The 21,943-nt window shown below is 66.4% G+C and overlaps 3 protein-coding genes across 8 annotated transcripts; 1 reads left to right on the plus strand and 2 right to left on the minus strand.

The window, feature by feature from the left end:
- Positions 1-7: 7 nt before the first annotated feature.
- On the minus strand, positions 8-13,894 carry LTBP4 (latent transforming growth factor beta binding protein 4). Of its 4 annotated transcripts, XM_082077198.1 has the most exons (25): positions 13,633-13,894; positions 12,646-12,861; positions 12,157-12,383; positions 10,097-10,220; positions 9,665-9,727; positions 9,267-9,389; positions 8,645-8,812; positions 8,117-8,263; positions 7,914-8,039; positions 7,369-7,497; positions 6,912-7,037; positions 6,698-6,823; positions 6,321-6,446; positions 5,573-5,695; positions 5,349-5,480; positions 4,985-5,116; positions 4,761-4,886; positions 3,524-4,141; positions 3,312-3,380; positions 2,964-3,092; positions 2,711-2,857; positions 1,574-1,726; positions 856-1,200; positions 465-581; positions 8-381 (listed from the first exon to the last, which is right to left on the minus strand). In XM_082077198.1, exons 1-25 carry the CDS (start codon positions 13,871-13,873, stop codon positions 239-241), a joined length of 4,176 nt encoding a protein of 1,391 aa, XP_081933324.1. In that variant the 5' UTR covers positions 13,874-13,894; the 3' UTR covers positions 8-238. The 4 variants fall into 4 exon arrangements, with proteins under 4 accessions (XP_081933324.1, XP_081933326.1, XP_081933327.1 ...); XM_082077200.1 differs by lacking the exon at positions 6,912-7,037; XM_082077201.1 differs by lacking the exon at positions 5,349-5,480.
- Positions 13,895-15,049: 1,155 nt separating this feature from the next.
- Positions 15,050-19,163, minus strand: SNRPA (small nuclear ribonucleoprotein polypeptide A). 2 transcript variants are annotated; one of them, XM_082077205.1, is made up of 7 exons: positions 19,113-19,163; positions 18,687-18,772; positions 16,921-17,093; positions 16,722-16,850; positions 16,050-16,193; positions 15,832-15,920; positions 15,050-15,760 (listed from the first exon to the last, which is right to left on the minus strand). In XM_082077205.1, exons 2-7 carry the CDS (start codon positions 18,757-18,759, stop codon positions 15,601-15,603), a joined length of 768 nt encoding a protein of 255 aa, XP_081933331.1. In that variant the 5' UTR covers positions 18,760-18,772; positions 19,113-19,163; the 3' UTR covers positions 15,050-15,600. The 2 variants fall into 2 exon arrangements, with proteins under 2 accessions (XP_081933331.1, XP_081933330.1); XM_082077204.1 differs by having other exon boundaries at positions 15,057-15,760; positions 16,722-16,859.
- A 110-nt stretch (positions 19,164-19,273) lies between these two features.
- ACTMAP (actin maturation protease) lies at positions 19,274-21,506 on the plus strand. 2 transcript variants are annotated; one of them, XM_082077202.1, is made up of 6 exons: positions 19,275-19,480; positions 19,572-19,640; positions 20,342-20,466; positions 20,543-20,672; positions 20,753-20,823; positions 21,061-21,506. In XM_082077202.1, the coding sequence occupies exons 1-6, from the start codon at positions 19,326-19,328 to the stop codon at positions 21,456-21,458; spliced, it is 948 nt and encodes a 315-aa protein (XP_081933328.1). In that variant the 5' UTR covers positions 19,275-19,325; the 3' UTR covers positions 21,459-21,506. The 2 variants fall into 2 exon arrangements, with proteins under 2 accessions (XP_081933329.1, XP_081933328.1); XM_082077203.1 differs by lacking the exon at positions 19,572-19,640 and having other exon boundaries at positions 19,274-19,480.
- The last annotated feature ends 437 nt before the right edge of the window (positions 21,507-21,943 follow it).

Here is a 21,943-nt window from a genome sequence, read left to right on the forward strand (position 1 = left end):
ATGGGTGGGGGGTCCCCAAAACTGCCCCCCTCTCTCCCAGAGGAACACAGCAAGGAGACTCATGGGTGCCCCCCCCATGTTGAGAGGAGGGTCAAGGCGCCCCACCCCCATGTTAAGGGAGGGGTCAGGGTGCCCTCCCCCCCTCCCAAATCCTATATATTTATATATATACACACACAATAAATATGGTGCCACCCCCCATTTTTTGGGGGGTTCCCCCAGGTTTCGGGGGGGGTCATCAGGCCCTGGGGAGGCAGCGGGGGGGGGCGGGGGGCGGGGGGGGCGCATATCCGGCGGGGCAGAGGCAGCGGAAGGAGCCGGGGGTGTTGAGGCAGCGGCCGGGCAGGCAGGGGGGGGGCACGTGGGTGCACTCGTCAGCGTCTGGGGGAGAAACGGGGGTTGTGGGTGTCATGGGGGGGCCAGAGGCACATGGGGGGCTCGGGGGCGCTCGGGGGGGGTCTCACCACGACACTCCAGGTCCGCGGGGTCCAGCCTGTACCCCGGGTCGCAGACGCAGGTGAAGCCGTCGGGGACGCGGACGCAGCGGCCGTGGTGACACCCGCTGAGCACCCCGCAGGGCTCTGACCCCCCCGAAACAGGGGGAGGGGTCACGGTGGGGGGGGCACGCCCTGGCACCCCCCGGACCCCCAGACCCAACCGGACCCCCCGAAGCCCCCTCAAACCAACCCAGCCCTCCCAAATCCCACTGAACCCCCATCACCCAAACCCACCCCCTGAGCACCCCACGTGGTTCTGACCCCCCCAAAAATATGGCGGGGGGTGGTTTGGGTGCTGGGGGGGGCAGGTGTCATGATGGGGGGCGGGGAATGCTTTGGGTCGGGGGGTGTCACTCACCTTCATCCTCCTCGTCTTCCTCGGGGCCCCCTCCGTGGGGTTGGTGCAGGGGGGGGGGCTCGAACCGGGGTCCCCGTGGCCGATGGGCGAGGGAGGGGTCCCCAAAATCCGACCCCGCCTCATAGCGGGGGGGCGCAGGCACATACCCCACCCCCCCAAAAAAATACGGCTCGTAATCCAAGGGCGCGGGGGGGCCCAAAAAATCACGGCCCCCCCCCAAAAAATTGTGACCCCCTCCAAAAAAATCTTGGGCCCCCCCAAAATAAATGTCGGGGGGGGGGAACTGGGGGGGGGCACGAGGCGGGTGAGGGGGACGCAGAGTGTTGCACAGAAGCTCGAAGTCGTCTGGGGAGGGGAGAAAAACAGGGGGGTTTTGGGGTGACCCCCCCACCCCAAAAATGGGGGGGGCATTAGGGGGTGGGGTCACATTAAAAGGTGGGGGGATCATTGTGGGTGGGTGAGATTTGGGAGGTGGGGGGGGGGACATATTTGGGGGTTTGGGGGCAGATTTGGGTGCAGGTTCTGGGAGTTGGGGGGGGGGGTCACATTTTGGGGGGGGGGCGCAGATTGGGAGTCTGGCGTGGGGTCATTTTTGGGGAGCATTTCTCAATTCCCCTGAAGGGGGCGCTGTGGGGAGGGCAGTGCCCCGTTTTTGGGGTGCAGACGTGGGGGGTTTGGGGGGCTCGGGGGATTTTGGGGTTCGGGGCGGGGGGGTCACCTGTGTGGGGGGAGGGGCAGAGCGCGCACTCCATCCCCCAGGCCTGGCCGAACAGGCAGCAGCACTCGCCGTACGTCACCGGCCCCGCCAGCCGGGGGCTCCCGCACACCAGGTCGGCCCCCACCTCCTGCCAGCAGACGGCCCGCGTGTCACCTGGGGGGGGACAGCGTCTGAGACCCCGGACACCCCCACAACGGCACGGGTGTCACCGGGGGGGGACAGCGTCAGAGACCCCCGGACACCCCCACAACGGCACGGGTGTCACCTGGGGGGGGGACAGCGTCTGAGACCCCGGACACCCCCACAACGGCCCGGGTGTCACCGGGGGGGGACAGCGTCTGAGACCCCCGGACACCCCCACAACGGCACGGGTGTCACCTGGGGGGGGGACAGCGTCTGAGACCCCGGACACCCCCACAACGGCACGGGTGTCACCGGGGGGGGGACAGCGTCAGAGACCCCGGACACCCCCACAACGGCCCGGGTGTCACCGGGGGGGGGACAGCGTCTGAGACCCCGGACACCCCCACAACGGCACGGGTGTCACCTGGGGGGGACAGCGTCTGAGACCCCCGGACACCCCCACAACGGCCCGGGTGTCACCGGGGGGGGACAGCGTCAGAGACCCCGGACACCCCCACAACGGCACGGGTGTCACCGGGGGGGGACAGCGTCTGAGACCCCGGACACCCCCACAACGGCCCGGGTGTCACCGGGGGGGGACAGCGTCTGAGACCCCGGACACCCCCACAACGGCACGGGTGTCACCGGGGGGGGACAGCGTCTGAGACCCCGGACACCCCCACAACGGCCCACGTGTCACCTGGGGGGGGACAGCGTCAGAGACCCCGGACACCCCCACAACGGCCCGGGTGTCACCGGGGGGGGACAGCGTCAGAGACCCCGGACACCCCCACAACGGCACAGGTGTCACCTGGGGGGGGACAGCATCTGAGACCCCCCCGCACACCCCACCCCTCAGAACCACCCCCACGCCTCTGGGTGTCCCCTGAGGGGGACACGGGGGGGACATTGTCAGGACACCCCCACCCCCCCACCCAACCCCCACATCAAACGGGGGGGGAGGGGGGTATGGGGGTGTCTCTGAGACGGGGGGTCCCTTTCGGGGGTCCTGACCCAGGTGGGTGTCGTTGGGGACGCAGCGGCGCTGGGCCGGGTCCAGCACCAGGGGGGGGGCGCAGGCGCAGCGGAACGAGCCCAAAGTGTTGACGCACTCGCCCCCCCCGGGGCACGGGGCGGCCTCTCCGGAGCACTCGTCGATGTCTGGGGGCAAAGGGCAGAGGTCAGCAGGGCAGAGGTCAGGGCGGGGGGCAGAGGTCAGGGCGAGGGTCAGAGGTCAGCGTGTCGAAGGTCAGGGGTCAGCGCTCACCCACACACTCCAGCTCGTCGGGTTCGTAGTAAAACCCGGTGGGGCAGAAGCAGCGAAACCCGGGGGAGGAGTCGAGACACAGACCCCCCCGGCACAGGGGGGGCGAGAACAGCGCGCACTCGTCCACGTCTGCGGCGACACCGCACAGTCCCCAAAACACCCGAAATACCCCCCAAAATCACCCATAATCCCCCCGAAAATCCCCCCGAAAAACCCCTGAAATCTCCCAAAAATCCCCCCGAAAATCACCTGTAATCCCCCCAAAAATCCCCCTGAAAATCCCCTGAAATCTCCCAAAACCCCCCAAATCCAGAATCCCCCCCAGATTAACCCTGGGGGGTCACTGACCTTGGGGCGCCCCCTGGGGGCCCGTGGGGACTCGCCCGGGGCCGTGGGGACACAGGGTCATGTGATCACCTGGGGAGGACATGGGGGGGGTCAGACCTGCCCCCCCGGGAATGAACCCCCAAAATTGGGGTGGACACTGAGGGGGGACAAATGGGGGGGGTTTTCTGGGGGGTCCTGGGGTGGATTCAGGGGGTGTTTTTGGGGGTTCTTACCCGTGCCGGGGGGGGGGCAGCTGCTCGCGGGGGGGCAGCGGGGGCCCCAGGCCCCCCCCAGGCTGCAGCAGCACTGGGCGCGGGTCACGTTGGCCGCCAGCAGCCGGCAGGAGGCGCCGTAGCACGCGCCCGCCTCCCGGCCCGGAGCCCGGGGGGGCAGCTGGGGTTCCCGGCGGGGGGGTTGGGGTTCCCAGGGGGGCAGTTGGGCTTCCCGGGGGGGAATTTGGGGTTCCCAGGGGGGCAGTTGGGGTTCCCGGGGGGGCAGTTGGGGTTCCCGGGGGGGCAGTTGGGGTTCCCGGGTCGGGGTTAGGGGTTCCCGGGGGGGCAGCTGAGGTACCCTGGGGGGTGTTTGGGGTTCCCGGGGGTTGGGTTGAGGTTCCCGGGGGTTGGGTTGAGGTTCCCGGGGGAGCAGTTGGGGTTCCCGGGGGGGAGGTTGGGGTCCCCGGGGGGGAGGTTGGGGGTCCCGGGGGGGCGGTTGGGGCGCGGGGGGGACGCAGCGGGACGTGTCCGGGTCGTAGCGCTGGCGGCCGTCGCGGCAGAGGCAGCGGAAGGAGCCCGGCAGGTTCTGGCAGCGCTCGGGGCCGCAGGGCGGCGGGACAGACAGACACTCGTCCTCGTCTGGGGACACGGGACAGCGGTCACCGCGGCCCCATGGCCCCCAATGGACACCCAGGTGTCCCCATGGCCCCACATGGGCGCCCCGGTGTCCCCATGGCCCCCATGGGCACCCAGGTGTCCCCTTGGCCCCCCATGGGCGCCCAGGTGTCCCCATGGCCCCCAATGGACACCCAGGTGTCCCCATGGCCCCACACCCAGGTGTCCCCATGGCCCCACACCCAGGTGTCCCCTTGGCCCCCATGGACACCCAGGTGTCCCCATGGCCCCACACCCAGGTGTCCCCTTGGCCCCCATGGACACCCAGGTGTCCCCATGGCCCCACACCCAGGTGTCCCCATGGTCCCCATGGACACCCAGGTGTCCCCTTGGCCCCCAATGGACACCCAGGTGTCCCCATGGCCCCACACCCAGGTGTCCCCATGGCCCCCCACGGGCACCCAAATGTCCCCATGACCCCCATGGGCGCCCAGGTGTCCCCTTGGCCCCCATGGACACCCAGGTGTCCCCATGACCCCCATGGGCGCCCAGGTGTCCCCATGGCCCCACACCCAGGTGTCCCCTTGGCCCCCATGGACACCCAGGTGTCCCCTTGGCCCCCCATGTCCCCACGCCCACATACCTTGGCAGGGGTGGCCTTGTGGCCCGGGCCGGTACCCAGGGTGACAGTGACAGCGGAAGGAGCCGGGGACGTTGTGACACGTGCCGTGGGGACCGCAGAGCGTGGCGTTGGAGCACTCGTCCTCGTCTGGGGACACGGGGGCAAGGGGACTTTGGTCTCCGTGTCCCTAAGGCCCTTGATGTCCCCAAGGTCCTTGATGTCCCCAGTGTCCCCAGGTCCCTCACCCACGCAGTCCCCGCTGTCCCCCTCCTGGTAGCCGGGGTGACAGTGGGTGACGCAGCGATAGGAGCCGGGGACGTTGTCACAGCGCTGGTCACCGCACAGGGTGTCACCGTACTCCTGGCACTCGTCCACGTCTGCGGGGACAGAGAGGGGACAGGGGACACGGCAGCTTGGGGACACTGGGGACAACCCGGACACGGGCCAGTTGCAGCCCCGTGTCCCCATGTCCCTGTCGTGCCCCCATATCCCCATCACAGTCCCCAGGTGTCCCTATGTCCCCCCATATCCCCATTTTCCCATGTCCCCACGTCCCAATGTCCCCATATCCCCACACCCCACGGGCCCATGTCCCCCCAGGTCCCTCACCCACGCAGTCCCCGCTGTCCCCCTCCCGGTAGCCGGGGTGACAGCGGGTGACGCAGCGATAGGAGCCGGGGATGTTGTCACAGCGCTGGTCACCACACAGGGTGTCACCGTACTCCTGGCACTCGTCCACGTCTGCGGGGACAGAGAGGGGACAAACCACCCCGGTGTCACCCCCAGCCTTGGGGACACCCGTATCCCCTCCCCGGGGGGGTGACAGCCCTGACCGTGACACTGGGCCTGGGTGACATCGGTGCGGAACCCGGGGGGACAGCGACACTCGAAGGAGCCGTCGGTGTTGACGCAGGTGCCACCGGCGCAGACGTCCCCGCGCTGGCACTCGTCGATGTCTGGGGGACATGGGGACATGTGGGGGGACACGGGCACAAGGGGGGACACAGGGACTGCGGTCGGGCCATGGGGATGTGGGGACAGAGGGACATGGGGCCATGGGGACAGCGATGGGGACATGGGGACATGGAGACGGGCATGGGGACATGGAGCGGGATATGGGGACACAGTGACATGGGGATGTGGGGACAGGGAGCTGGGATGGAAATGGGAACATGGCGGGGCCGGGCGGGGCCGGGTGGGGCTGTGCAGGGTGGGGCCGGGCGGGGCCGGGTGGGGCTGTGCAGGGCGGGGCCGGGCGGGGCAGGGTGGGGCTGTGCAGGGCGGGGCCAGTCTGTGCAGGGCGGGGCAGGGTGGGGCGGGGCTGTGCGGGGCGGGGCCGGGCGGGGCCAGTCTGTGCAGGGTGGGGCGGGGCTGTGCGGGGCGGGGCCGGGCGGGGCCAGTCTGTGCAGGGTGGGGCAGGGGGCTGTGCGGGGCGGGGCTGTGTGGGGCGGGGCCGGGCGGGGCGGGGCCGGTCTGTGCGGGGCAGGGTGGGGCGGGGCTGTGCAGGGCGGGGCCGGTCTGTGCGGGGCGGGGCCGGGCGGGGCAGGGCAGGGCCGGGCGGGGCTGGGGGGCGTGTCCCACCTTCGCAGGCCCCCCCCGGGGCGGGGCTGCCGAAGCCCGGGGCGCAGACGCAGCCGTAGGACCCGGGGGTGTTGACGCACTCGCCGTGCGGGAAGCAGAACTCGCCCTCCAGACACTCGTTGACGTCTGCGGGGACACGGGGACGTCGCGATGTCACCAACGTCACCCGGGGAACGGGGACGCACGGTGACAACCGCGTGGTGACAACAACTGTGTCCACAACACCCCGAAGTCAGCCCCGCTGTCAACCGCCCAGGATGGGGTGACAATCACACAGTGACACTGGTGTCCCCAATGTCCCAATGCCCCCAAGTCACCCACCCAGTACCACAGTGACAATCACGTGGAGACTTCCCCAGTGTCCCCGTGTCCCTCACCCTCGCAGGGTCCCCCGCTGTCCCCCGCCCGGTACCCGCGGTGGCAGCGGCAGCCGAACGAGCCCTCGGTGTTGACGCAGTGGCCGTGGGGACCACATGGGGACCCGGTGACACATTCGTCCACATCTGGGGGACACGGGGGTGACATTGTGGGGGTTGGGGACACCAGGGGGGTCACAGGTGACGTGGGGTGGCACGGGGGGGTGACACTGACCTTGGCAGCGGGTGCCGGTGTCCCCGGGTTCGTAGCCCTGGGGACAGTGGCACCGGAAGGTCCCCGGCAGGTTGTGGCAGCGCCCGGGGGCGCAGGGGGGGGGACTCTGGGCACATTCGTCCACGTCTGGGGGGGGAGGGGGGCTCAGGGTGGGCTCCTCCCTCCACAGTGGGTGCCCCCCCCACCCATGGGACACCCCCCCCTCAGCCCCACTCATGGGTGCCCCCCAGACCAGTACAGTGCGTCCCCCACCACGGTCTCCCCCCGTTCACTGGTGCAGTAGGGGCCCCCCAAACCCCACCCATGGGTACAACCCCCCCCCCGCCAATGGGTGCCTTCCCACCCACACGTGCCTCCCCCGCCCAACACCCCTCCCCCCGTGGGTGCCCCCTCTGCCCCCCCCACTCCGGTGGGTGTCCCAGTACGCAGTGGGTGCCCCCCCCGTGCCCCCCCGTACCGGTGCAGTGGGTGCCGTGGGTGCTCAGCCAGTAGCCCGGGTTGCAGACGCAGCTGTAGCCGCCGCCCCCCGCCCGGGGGACGCAGCGCCCGGGGCCGCAGACGCCGGGGGGGCACGCGGGCGGGGGGGCTGGGGGCACAGGGGGGAGCGCGTGGTTGTGCACACGAACGAGGGTGGGCGTGCAACCGCGCACGCGAGTGCAACAACTCACACGTGCAGCTGTGCTGCAACTGTGCATGCGACAGTGCACACACGTGCAAGTGTGCACGCACGCAGCTGCTTGTGCACGCGTGAAACCACACACACGAGTGCAACAACACACACACGCAACTGTGCACACAACCATGTGTGCACGCGTGAAACAACCGTGCACAACCGTGCAAACACACACGTGTGCACACACACAACTGCTCGAGCACGCATGAAACAACCGTGCACAACCGTGCAAACACACGCGTGTGCAACCGCTTGTGAAGCAACCGTGAGAACCGGCCCCACTCGTGCACACGCGTGTGCAGCGCACGCCCGCCCCTCCCCCCGCTCACCTGCCCGGGTGGGGGCGGGGCGCTGCAGCCCCCCCCGCGGAACCACCACGACCTCGGGCGGCGGCGGCACCAGCGGCGGCCTCGTGGGGACGGGGGGGGACGCGGGGGTGACCCCCCCCGGGGGTGCTGCGGGGCGAGGGGACGGTGACCCCGGGGTGACCGAGGCTGTTTAGCGGTGCGGGGGGAGGGGTCTGGGTGCTCACGGGTGACGCTGCGGGGACGTCCTGCGGGGACGCGGGTGACGCCGGGGACATCGGGGACGTCGGGGCCCAGGTAGCGGGTGTCGATGCGAAGGTCGGAGGCCGAATAGTGGTACCCGGGGCCGGCCGGGCAGATCTCGCGGAACTCGGCTGGGGGGGCGAATTAGCTCATTGTGGGGGGCCCCAAAAATTTGGGGCCACCCAATAGTCCCTATGGGGCGGCAAAGGGGGTGGGAAGGGACTCAAGAATTCAGGGGGGACACAGGAGTTTGGAAGGGACCCAGGCATTCGGGAGGGGACCCAGGCGGTCGGGAGGGGAACCAGGCGTTCAGGAGGGGAACCAGGCGTCCGGGGGGGAACCAGGGGTTCAGGGGGGGAACCAGGCGTTCGAGGGGGAACCAGGCGTTCGGGGGAGAACCAGGCGTTCGAGGGGGGGAACCAGGCGTTCAGGGGGACGCAGGCATTCGGGGGGGACCCAGGCGTTCGGGAGGTGACCCAGGCGTTCGGGGGGACCCAGGCGTTCGGGCGCACCGGAGCCGAAGGGGGGGCAGCGCTCGCAGTGCGCCCCCCAGGCCTTGCCCACGCGGCTGCAGCAGCAGATCTGGCGCGTGATGTTGCGCAGGGTGGGGAGGGCGCAGCGCCGCCCCTCCCCCAGCACCCGGAAACATGGGCCCCGCGCCTCGGACAGCACCTGCTGGGCTGGGGGAGGGGCGGGCTCAGCACCCCCCCACCCCAGCACCTCCCAGTCCCTCCCAGTTTGTCCCAGTACCCCCGTCCCTCCCAGTTCCCCCCAAGTCCCATCCCAATCCATCCCAGTCCATCCCAGTCCCACATCCCCCCCCAGTCCTTCTCAGTCCATCCCAATCCATCCCAGTCCATCCCAATCCCCATCCCAATCCCCATCCCAGTCCATCCCAATCCCCGTCCCAATCCATCCCAGTCCATCCCAATCCCCATCCCAATCCCCATCCCAATCCCCATCCCAATCCCCATCCCAGTCCATCCCAGTCCATCCCAGTCCCCATCCCAGTCCATCCCAATCCCCAACCCAGTCCATCCCAATCCCCATCCCAGTCCATCCCAGTCCATCCCAGTCCACCCCAATCCATCCCAGTCCACCCCAATCCATCCCAGTGCCCCCAGTTGGACGCACAGATACAGGCCGCCCGGGCTGAGTCGAGCAGGAAGCCGGGGGGGCAGCGACACGTGAACCCCCCCCGGGTGTTGGTGCAGAGCCCCCGGCGGCAAAGCGCCCCCTGCTGGCACTCGTCGATGTCTGGGGGGGACACAACAAACTGGGGGTCAGGACCCCCAACCCCCCAAGAAACCCAAATCCCCCCCTCCAAAAAACCCTTCACCCCCCCACCAAAAAAACACCAACCCCCCAAATCCCCCCACATCCCCCTGCACAGCACCCCCTGCTGGCCCCCAGTGACATCTGGGGGGGACACAATAAATTGGGGGCGTCAACACCCAAAAAAACCCCAAATAACCCGAAAAAAACACATTCCAACCCCCCCGCCCCCCATCCCCCGCCCCTCCCCCACCCACCCTGACACGTCCCGTTCAGCCGCTGGAATCCGGGGGGACACGGGGGGACACCTGGTGACACGGCTGGGGGGGACACACATGAGACCCCCACAGTGTCCCCAACACCCCCCCGGTATCCCCAACCCCCCCAGTGTCCCCAACACCCCCCCGGTGTCCCCTCATCCCGTGTTCCCCTGTCCCCGTGTCGTCATCGTTGCCCCCCTGTCCCCATGTCCCCCCATCCCCCTGTGTCCCCCCCATCCCCTCCATGTCCCCCCATCTCCCCGTTGTCCCCCCATGTCCCCCCTGTGTCCCCATGTCCCCCCTGTGTACTCCATGCCCTCACCGTTGTCCCCATTGTCCCCCCAGCCCTGCCATGTCCCCCCGTGTCCCTTCATGTCCCCCCGTGTCCCCCCTTGTTCCCCCATCCCCCCGTGTCCCCCGTGTCCTCACCGTTGTCGCCGGTGTCCCCGTTGTCCCCAGGGCAGCGCTGGCACTCGCTGACCCCCCAGGCCGCCCCTCCGCCCCCCCGGCAGCAGACGCGGCGCGTGCGGAGCCCGGGGAGGGGGGCGGAGCACTGGGGGAGGGGCGGGTTGGGGGGCGGGGGGACACGGCCCCCCTGCTCCCCAGTGACACTCATAGACACCACAGACACCCCAGACACCCCACGGACACCCAGACACCCCACGGACACCCATAGACACCCACAGACACCCCACGGACACCCATACACACCCATAGACACCCCACAGACACCAACAGACACCCCATGGACACCCACGGACACCCAGACACCCCACGGACACCCATAGACACCCCACGGACACCCCATGGTGCTGGCTCATGGTCACCCTGCTGTCCCCAGGACCCCCAGGTCCCTTTTCACTGCTCTCTAATACGTAATTTCCCAGCCCACACTGGAACCCGGGGTTGTTCCTGCCAGATCAAGACTCTACACTTGCCCTTGTTAAATCTCATCAGGTTATTCCCCGCCCAGCTCTCCAGCCTGTCCAGGTCTCTGATGGCAGCACAGCTCCAGTGTCACCACTGCTCCCAGCCTGGTGTCACCAGCAAACCTGCTCATAGTCACTCTATTCCCTCGTCTAAATCGTTAATGAATATACTGAATAATACTGGCCCCAGCACTGCCCCCTGAGGCACCGCACTAGATACTGGCCTCAACTGGACTCCGCACCATTGACACCGCTCTCTGGCTTCTCTCTTTAAGACAGTTTGTAACCCACCCCACTACTCTATTGTCCAGACCACCCCTCAGTTTAGCTGTGAGAATGCTGTGGGGACTGTCAAAGGCTTTGCTGAAGTCAAGGTAGACCTATCCACCGCTCTGCCATCATCCACCTTGGTACATTCTCATAACAGGCTATGAGGGTGGTCAAGCACGACTCACCCTTGGTAAACCATGCTGACTGCCCCTAATGACCCTCCTGTCCCTGATATGCCTTGAGGTGGCACCAAGGACGAGCCGTTCCATCACTTTCCCAGGGACAGAGGTGAGGCTGACCGGTCTAGAGTCACCCGGGTCCTCCTTCTGCCCTTTTTGAAGACTGGAGTGACACCCCCCAGCAGGAGTGACGCCCAGAGATGCCCATAGACACCTCACGGACACCCATAGACACCCCACAGACACCCATAGACACCTCACGGACACCCATAGACGCCCATAGATGCCTCACGGACACCCATAGACACCCCACAGACACGCATAGACGCCCATAGATGCCTCACGGACACCCATAGACACCCCACGGACACCCATAGACACCCCACAGACACCCATAGACACCTCACGGACACCCATAGACACCCCACGGACACCCATAGACACCCCACGGACACCCATAGACGCCCATAGATGCCTCACGGACACCCATAGACACCCCACAGACACGCATAGACGCCCATAGATGCCTCACGGACACCCATAGACACCCCACAGACACGCATAGACGCCCATAGATGCCTCACGGACACCCATAGACACCCCACGGACACCCATAGACACCCCACAGACACCCATAGACACCTCACGGACACCCATAGACACCCCACGGACACCCATAGACACCCCACGGACACCCATAGACGCCCATAGATGCCTCACGGACACCCATAGACACCCCACGGACACCCATAGACACCCCACGGACACCCATAGACGCCCATAGATGCCTCACGGACACCCATAGACACCCCACAGACACCCATAGACGCCCATAGACGCCTCACGGACACCCACAGACACCCCACAGACACGCATAGATGCCCATAGATGCCTCACGGACACCCATAGACACCCCACAGACACCCCACAGACACCCATAGACGCCTCACGGACACCCACAGACACCCCACGGACACCCCCAATCCGGAACCTCTCAAGTCCCCTCCTGTCCCCCCAGCGCCCGTGTCCCCCCCATCACCCACATCCTCTGTCACCCGTGTCCCCTCCCATCCCCCCGTCCCCCCACCCCCATCGCCCCCTCCCCACTCACCTGTCCCCCCCTCAGGACGCGGAAGCAATACCCGAACCCCTCCTCATCTTCCTCTTCCAAGCGGCGTGGGGAGGGGCCGCTGAGTGCGAGCACGCGGGGGGGCCCGTGCGGTGGGGGAGGGGGGGTCGCCCCCCGCCCGTCCCCCCCCCGCACCCTCTCCACGCCGTGAATGGCGACGGGGGCGGCCGGCGGGTGGCGCACGAGGACGGTCACGAGGGACTGGGCACCTGAGGGGTGCGGGGGGGGTACATGGGTGGGGGGTCCCGTGGGTGGGGGGGTCCCGTGGGTGGGGGGGTCTCATGGATGCGGGGGTCTCGTGGATGCGGGGGTACGTGGGTGGGGGAGTCCCGTGGGTGGGGAGTACGTGGGTGAGGGGGTCCATGGATAGGGGGGGTACGTGGGTGGGGGGGGTCCCATGGGTGCTGCAGCACCCACCCCCCCCCCCCCCAAAAGAAAACAGCAGCAGGGTGGGGGAGGGAGCGTCCTCACCATCCTCATCCTCGCGGTGATTGGCCAAGGGGAGGGTGTAGATGGATTGGGTGAGTTCCTGGGGGCCGGGGGGGGGCCCCCCCGCGTTTTGGGGTGACCCCCCCCGGGTGTGGTTGGCGGGAAGGTGACAGAACCTGCCGGTGAACTGGGGGGGGCACAGGCAGGTGCTGGGGTGGGCGCAGATGCCGCCGTTCTGGCACAGCAGGGGGCAGACGACTGCAACATAAACGGGGGGGGACACCCCAAAATTGGGGAACCCCCCAAAAACAATAATGCAAACAAACAATGCTGGGGGGGGATAATGGGGAGGGGGGTGTCCCCAACATCCAGAAGGCAAAGATTTGAGCAAAAGGGACCCAGGAGTGCGGGGAGGGACCCAAGCGTTCGGGGAGGGACCCAGGCGTTCTGGGAGGGACCCAGGAGTGCGGGGAGGGACCCAGGCGTCCGGGAGAGGACCCAGGCGTCCGGCTTCCAACTTTTTCTTGGGGCCCCAAGTGTTTATTTTGCCGAATTCCCGGCGTTTTCCCCCGGCCGGCCCGATGAGCTCATGGTGCTGCGTGGGTGGGGCCCCTCCCCCAGCACCCATCCCCTCCCCCCCGCGAAGGGAAAGGGGGGAGGGGGGTGCTTTAGGGTGTCCCCCCCCACCCTGCGACCCTCCCATGGGTGGGTGCAGCGGGGGGGGGGCTGTGGGACCCCCCAAGACCCCCATGGGGAATTTGGGTGGGGGGGGAGGAAGCAGGTGCAGCCCAACCCCCACCCTCATCCCAGGGACCCTTTACCAGCCCCCCCCCCACTTTAGGGCCCCCCCATTTTACCACCTCCCCGTTTACCAGACCCCCCCCTCCCAATTTACCATCCCCCCAACTTACGAGCCCCTCCCTCACTTTACAGCCCCCCTCCCCGTTTTACCGCCCCCCCCATCGAAACCCCCCCAATTTACCAGCTTCCCCCCCACTTTACCGCCCCCCCGTGCCCCCCCGCACTGACCGAGCCTGAAGCCGCTGTCCCCGGGGGGGTCGGGGCCGCTCTCCAGGGCGGTGACATTTCCCCGGGGACACACTTGGGGACATCGCCCCCCCCCGGAGCAGCGGAAGCGGCAGCGCGGGGGGGTGAAGCGGAGCCGGAGCCGCGGGGACCCCTCCGGGCCCCCCGCCGGGGTCACGGCCACGGTCACCGGCAGCGCCAGCGACGCGGCGGCGGCGGCGGCCAAGAGCAGCGCGGGGCCCATCGCGGGTTCGAGTCCCGGGTGCGACCGAGCCGGGGGGGGGGCGGACATTGGGGAGACACGCCCCAGGGTGGGGACAGGGGGACCCCGCCCCAAAGTCACGGTCAAGCCACGTGGGGGGAAACGTGGGGGACACAGGGACAGTGTGGGGGGACACATGGGGGAAACTGGGGTTGAACTTGGGGCAGAGTGGGGGGGACATGGGGGCGGCACTGGGGGACAGGAGACCACTTGGGGGACATTGAGGGGGACACTGGGGGGTAAATGGGACACTGGAGGGGACACTGCGGGGTGACAGGGGATACTGGGGGGGACACAGGGACATGGGGGGGACACGGGGACAGCTGGGGGGTGACACACACACGGATGTCCCCAGCGGGGCCTCATCCCCTCTCCAGCCCCCCGCACCAGGCGCCGGTGACGTCACCCGGACGCCTGGGTCCCCTCTGGGGGAGATGAGGATGGGGACGGCCCCGCCCACCCGCTGCCCCGCAGCCAATCAACGGCGCCGCGTCCTGAGCGGCTCTTCCCGCCACCGCCCGCCGAGGCTCGGCCCGCTGCACCAAGCCCCGCCCTTCCTGCCGCTCCCGCCCGCTGAGGCTCCGCCCCTTACCAAGGCCACGCCTGCCCAGACCACGCCCTTGATCCCGCCCCACCTCTTATTGTACTCCTGGCTCCGCCCCCTACCTAAGCCCCTCCCCTTTTCGTGCTCCCACACGCCGAGGCTCCGCCCCCGGCGTCAGGCCCCGCCCCTTTTGCCCCCACTGATGGCGGGGGGGAGGAGGGGCAGCTATAGGGTGTCTATAGGTGCCGGGGGTGTCATCTATGGGCCCTATAGGGAACCCCCCCAAACACTACAACCTGCCCCAAAAAACCCACACGGGGCTGGAAAAACGGGGTTATATTGGGGGGGTAAAATTGCAGTGTGAGAGAGTGGGGGGGGGCCAAAAATAAGGCACAGAATATGGGGGGGGGGGGGCTGTCCTGCCTGACAAGGGCTGCAGCACCCCCCCCACCTCACTGACCCCCCCAAACCCTCAGACACCAAACCCAGCCCCCCCCAGCCCCCAAATTTGTGCCCCCCCTCATTGAACACCCCATTGGTGGGACACAGGACGGTTTATTTGGGGGGGGGAATGCTCCAGGTGCAATGTCTGCAGAGAGACTCTGGGTACAATGCAGGGGGGGGGAAGGGTTGGCCCCCCCGGGGCCACTTACCTTGGGGGGGGGTACAGGTGGCGTTTCTTTGGGGGGGGCAGTCTGGGAGGGTTTCTTTGGGGATGAGGGCATTTTTGGGGGGGTCTGGGGTGGACACAAGGGGATGTTTTGGGCTTGGGGGGGGGTTTGAATTACCCCAAATTTGGGGATTCTTTTTTTTGGGGGGGGGGACTCCAGGGGGCAACAAGGGTTTGTGGAGGGGGGGATTTTTAGGGCTGGGGGGGCCTCGGGCAGCAACAAGGATCTTTTGGGGGAATTTAGTGCCAAAACAAGGGGATGTTTGTGTTGTTTGGCCCTGAATGACTCCAATCCCAATTTGGGTTTTTCCCGTGGCGGGGGGGGGGCAACAAGAAATTTTTGGGGGGGGGCCAAGAAGGAGAATTTCTCAGGTTCGGGGTGGGGGGGGTTAGGGCAGCAACGAGAACCTTTTGGGGGCGCATCTAGTGGCAACCCAAGGCGGGTTTTTGGGCGGGGGGGCTGTGGGGACCCCAATGTGGGGTTTCCCCGGGGGGTCACTTCTTGGCGAAGGAGATCTTCATGGCGTTGCTCTGGGTGATTTTGAAGCCCTGCAGCGCGTCCCGCGCCGCCCCCGCCTGCACCTCGCCGTCGAACTCCACGAACGCGATGTCGTGGCGCCCGGGCACCAACCGCACCTCCTTGAACCCCGGGAACCTGCGGGGGGGCACGTCAGGGGGCCCCCTTAACCCCCCCCAAACCTGAACCCCCCCCAGACAAACACTCACTGGTTGAAGAGCATCGAGAGCATCAGCTCGTTGGTCTCCTCAGGCAGGTTGGTCAGGAACAGGATGTGGTTGGGGGGGTTTTCTGAGAGCTGGGGGGGGCAAAAAAAGGGGGTTAGTCCTGAGATACCCCCCCCCTCAACCCACTAAAACCCCCGCCCCCCCCCCCAGGCTCAATATTGGCATTTTTGCCCCGATTTTGCCCGTTTTTGGTCACTCACCGTCTGCGCGGGCGGCAGCACCTGCTGGGGGGGCATCCCGGGGGGCATCCCCGGGGGGGGCAGCATCCCCGGGGGGGGCAGGTACGGGGGCTGCCCCGCCACGTGCTGCATCAGCCGCGGCGCCTGGGGCAGCGCGGCCATGCCCTGCAACGCCAAAACCACAGCTTTTCACCCCAAAGTTACAGACACACCCAAAATCAGAGATATTCCACCCCAAATCACAGCTATTCCACCCAAATCGCAGCTATTCCACCCCAAATCGCAGCTATTCACCCAAATCGCAGCTATTCCACCCAAATCGCAGCTATTCACCCAAATCGCAGCTATTCCACCCAAATCGCAGCTATTTCACCCAAATCGCAGCTATTCACCCCAAATCGCAGCTATTCACCCCAAATCGCAGCTATTCCACCCAAATCACAGCTATCCACCCCAAATCACAGCTATTCCACCCCAAATCAAAATTCTACATATTCCACCCAAAATCCCACACATTCCACCCAAAATTCCACACATCCACCCAAAATCCCACACACTCCACCCAAAATCCCACACCCCCCCAGCTCCCCATATCCTCCCCCTCAAATCCCCCGTTTTCCTCTCAGAAGCCCACCCCCGAACTCCCCGTATCCCCCCAGACCCCCCCACGCCCGCAAACCCCCCCGAACTCACGGCGGCCGCCCCCCCGCTGCCCTTCTTGGCCGCCTCCTGGCCCTTGGGCTTCTTCTTCTCCCTCTTCCTGTCCCTCTCCACGAAGGTGCCCTTCATCTTGGCCACGATGTCCGAGTCCGTCTTGGCGTACTGGATGCGCTGGGGGCGGTTTTGGGGTGAGAGGGCCGGGGCGGGGGCGCGCGGGGGGGCGGGTGCTCACCATGGGCTTGTCGTAGAAGGGGAAGCCCTGCATGGAGCGCAGGGCGCTGGTGGCGCTGCTCAGCTCCTTGAAGATGACGAACGCCTGGCCCCGCATGCGCAGCCCCCGCGACACCAGGATGTCCAGGATTTGCCCGAATTGCGAGAAGATGGCGTAGAGGGACTTCTTCAGCTCTGGGGGGGGGGGAGACACGGGGGGTGAGGGGGAGAGACGGGGGGAGAGATGGGGGTGAGGGGGATGGGCCCCGGGGCCGAAAAGCGGGAGTGGCCACCCCAAAGCCGCTGATCCCCACGGGAACCCCGCGAGTCTGCGCCAAATTGGATGGATATACACCAAAATCCACATATTGTACCCAAAATCGGATGTAGATACCCCAAAATCCACATATTGTACCCAAAGTTGGATGGATATACCCCAAAATCCACGTATTGTACCCAAAGTTGGATGGATATACACCAAAATCCACATATTGTACCCAAAATTGGATGGATATACCCCAAAATCCACGTATTGTACCCAAAGTTGGATGGATATACACCAAAATCCACATATTGTACCCAAAATTGGATGTATATACCCCAAAATCCACGTATCATACCCAAAGTTGGATGGATATACCCCAAAATCCACATATTGTACCCAAAATTGGATGGATATACCCCAAAATCCACATATTGTACCCAAAATTGGATGGATATACCCCAAAATTCACGTATTGTACCCAAAGTTGGATGGATATACACCAAAATCCACATATTGTACCCAAAATTGGATGCATATACCCCCAAATCTACGTACCGTCCCAAAATTGGATGTATATACCCCAAAATTGGATGTATATACCCCAAAGTCTACGTACCGTCCCAAAATTAGATGTATATACCCCAAAATCTACATATCACACCAAAGTTAAATGTATATACCCCAAAATCCACATATTGTACCCAAAATTGGATGTATATACCCCAACACCCACACATCGCCCCAAAATTGAATGTATATACCCCAAAATCCAACATATTACCCAAAAATCCACATATTGTACCCAAGATCCATGTATCATCCCAAAATTGGATGTATATATCCCCAAATCCACGTATCGTCCTCAAAACCCACATACCGTCCTCAAATCTCACGTATAATCCCCAAAATCCACATATCGCCCCCCAAAGTTGAACACATATCCAAAATTGAATGTATATACCCCAAAATCCACGTATCATCCCCAAAATCCCACATATCATCTCCAAAATCCCATGTATCGTCCCCAAAATCCCACGTATGGCCCCAAATCCCATGTATCGTCCCCAAAATCCCACGTATCGCCCCAAATCCCACGTATCCCCCAAAATCCCACGTATCGCCCCAAATCCCATGTATCGTCCCCAAAATCCCACGTATGGCCCCAAATCCCACGTATCGTCCCCAAAATCCCACGTATCGCCCCAAATCCCACGTATCGTCCCCAAAATCCCACGTATCGCCCCAAATCCCACGTATCGTCCCCAAATCCCACGTATGGCCCCAAATCCCATGTATCGTCCCCAAAATCCCACGTATGGCCCCAAATCCCATGTATCGTCCCCAAAATCCCACGTATCGCCCCAAATCCCACGTATCGTCCCCAAAATCCCACGTATGGCCCCAAATCCCACGTATCGTCCCCAAAATCCCACGTATCGTCCCAAATCCCACGTATCGCCCCAAATCCCACGTATGGCCCCAAATCCCACGTATCCCCCAGAAGTGCCGGCCCCCGCCCCCACCGTCCTTCTTGATCTTCTCGTTGAGGTTGTTGATGTAGATCGTGTGGTTGGGCCGCGCGTCCGGAACCGCCATCCTGGGACCCCCGCTGCCGAGGGACACGGGGTCACTGCGCCGGGCCCGGAGCCCCCGGGACCCCCAGCTCCCCCTCGGAACTCCCCGGTCCCCCTGGGCCCCCCAGACGGCCCCGGACGCCCCAGCACCCCAAGAACGTCCCGGACCCCTCCTCAGACCGCCCGGGCCCCTCAGACCCTCCAGGGCCCTCCGGACCGTGTCGGGAACCCCCAGTGCCCCCCGAACCGCTCACACCCCCCGGAACCGCCCTCCCGGACCCCGCAGGCCCCCCGAGCCCTTCCCCAGCCCCCCCGGGACCCCCTCGGACCCCCCAAACTCCCCAAAACCCCCCAGGCCCAGCGCGGCCGCCTCACCTCCCGCCACCACCTCAGCCGCGTGCAACACTCCCAACCAGCCAATCACCGCGCAGCAACCGCCCTCCCGCCCGCCTTCCGCCGCCACCGCCAATCAAAGCGAAGAGTGTGCCGGCAAGCAACCAATCAGCGCGGGGACAGCCTAAACCGGCGGCGGGAGCGGGAGAGAGCGCCGAGTCTGGACTTCCGCCGCGGGTGACCTTTGACCGCGGCATGGCGGCCGTGCCGCCCCCGCCGCCGCTTCCGCCGCTTCCGCCGCCGCCGCCGCCGCCGCCGGGCCGGGTGCTCCGGGACGCGCTGCAGCGGGCGGGGGCGGCGCTGGGCGGGGACGGCGGCGTCCGGGAGCTGCTGCGGCGGCGGCGGGACAGGTGGGGCCGGCACGGGACGGGGAGCGGGGGCCCGGGGCCGGCGAACCGGGGCCTGCGGGTCCGTGTCCCCGACCGGCCCTGTGCCCCCCAGCCTCACCCCCGCCCTGAAGTGGCTCCTGTTCCACCGCCCCGCGCCCCCGCTGATCCAGGACGGACCCCAGTGAGTGGGGGGGGGCGGTTTGGGGGTCAGTGGGGGGGGTCAGTGGGGGGGGGGGGTCAGTGAGGGGGGCGGTTTGGGGGCTCGGGGGGGTGTCAGTGGGGGGGTCGGGGGGGGGTGTGCACCCCCCAACATGGGTGTGTGTCCCCAAAATCTCTGTCCCCCACTTTGTGTTCCCTGTGTCCCCCCAAAAGCAGTCCCCCCCAACCTGTGTCTCCCCTGCAATGTCCCCCCAAAACCTGTGTGTCCCCCCAACCCTGTGTCCCCCCAACCCTGTGTCCCCCCAACCCTGTCCCCGTGTCCCCCATTCCCACCCCCTAATGCTGTCCCCGTTCCCATATCCCCGTTGCCGTCCCCCAACCCTGTCCCTGTTCCCGTGTCCCCCCAACCCTGTCCCCATTCCCATGTACCCCGTTCCCGCCCCCCAGCGCTGTCCCCATTCCCGTGTCCCCGCTGCTCCCCAGGTGCGGGCTGGTCGCGCTCTCCATGGCCGCGTCGCTGCTGGTCCCCAGCGCTGTCCCCGTCCCCGTGTCCCCGTGTCCCGTCCCCCCCCAGCGCTGTCCCGTCCCCGTGTCCCCATTCCCGTGTCCCCATTCCCGTGTCCCCGTTGCTCCCCAGGTGCGGGCTGGTCGCGCTCTCCATGGCCGCGTCGCTCCTGGTCCCCATTCCCGTGTCCCCATTCCCGTGTCCCCGTTGCCCCCCAGGTGCGGGCTGGTCGCGCTCTCCATGGCCGCGTCGCTCCTGGTCCCGTCCCACGGCGTCCGGCTGGCGCAGCTGCTGCGCGCGGCGCAGGATCGCGGCTTCACGCACCGCGGCGAGATGTTCTCCGGTACGGGGGGGTCACCCCCACCCCCCCGGTTTGTTCTGCGTTGGGGGTGTCCCACCTCCCCCTCTTGTCCCCGCAGCGGCCGACATGGCAGCGCTGGCGCGGGACGTGTTCCCGTGTCACCCCGAGCTGCTCTCGGGGGGGCTGGAGGGGCCCAACCTCCCCCGCGTCCTCCAGCACCTCATCTCGGGGCTCCCCCTCCTCGTGCCGTATCTTTTTTTAGGGGGGGCGGGGGGGGTATTTTGGGGGGGTCCCTATTTTTTGTGCTCCCCCCTTAACGCGTTGGCAGCTACGACGAGGACAGCAACCACGAGCCGTGCCAGCGCCGCGGGCACAAGGCGCACTGGGCTGTGCTGACAGGTAAGACGGGAGGGATTTTATCCCGGGGGGGGGCCCCAAAATGATTTGGGGGTGATTCTTTACCCCCCAGATGTTTTATTTGGGATCCACAACACTGTGTCTGCACCCCGAGCCCCCCAACCTGTTCCGCTGGCATTTGGGGGGCCAAAGAATATTGGGCGGGTTCAGAATTATGGGGGGGGGCCTCTCCTAATTTTGAGGGGTCCCCCCTAATTCTGGGGGGTGATTCCCCCCCAGGTGTTTTACTGGGGGTCCGCACCGCGACGCTCAGCCCCGCGTATCGTCCGGACCCCGAGATCCCCAACCTGTTCCACCCGCCGCCGTGCGGGGGGGGTGAGCTGGCTCTGGGGGGGCCGGGTTTGCGGTGGGGGGGTCCCGGGGGGGCCGTGGAGCAGGTGCTGGTGCTGGCGCAGCAGGGGAAGAGCCCCCGGGCGCAGCTGTGGGCGCTGGGGGGGCTGCACGGCAGCAACGCGCAGCTGCGCGAGCTCAGCCCCCGGCGCCGCCGCGACGGCCACCCCTACGTGCTGCCCGCGGGGGGGCTGGCGCGCGGGCTGGGGGGGCGCGCCGTGCTGCTGCACCCCCAGGACAGCCCCCCCGGGACCCCCCCGAGTGAAACCGGCCTCACTCCCGTCTGAGTGCGCTGTTGTGGGGAGAAACTGGGGGGGAAAGCTGGGGGGGATTCGGGGCTGCGTGTTCCCTCCCCCCGGAGGGAAATGGAGGGTTGGGGGGGTCGTGCCGCCGCACCCCAGGACCCTCCCCCAATAAAACTGCGGTCCCTTCCCATTTGTTTGTGGCTGTTCTGGAGGGTTTTGGGGCTGTGCCCCCCCTCAGGGAGGGTGGGGGGCTCTTGGGGGGTGTCGGGGTGTTTGGGGGGTCAGGGGGTGTTTGGGGGGTCAGAGGGTGTTTGGGGGTGTCGGGGCGTTCGGGGGGTCAGGGGCTTTTTGCAGGGTCATGGGGGGTGTTCGAAGGGTCATGGGGGGCGTTCGGGGGGTCATGGGGGGCGTTCGGGGGGACCGGGGGCATCTCCAGGACAGGGGACATGGGAATCGCTTCCGCGCGTGCGCCGCGCCGTGGGTGGAGCCTCCGCGGCTGCTTCTCTCCCATTGGCTGTTGGAGTTAA

Source organism: Streptopelia decaocto (assembly GCF_964273445.1).
Source record: "Streptopelia decaocto genome assembly, contig: HAP1_SCAFFOLD_1395, whole genome shotgun sequence".
Lineage (NCBI taxonomy): Eukaryota > Metazoa > Chordata > Aves > Columbiformes > Columbidae > Streptopelia > Streptopelia decaocto.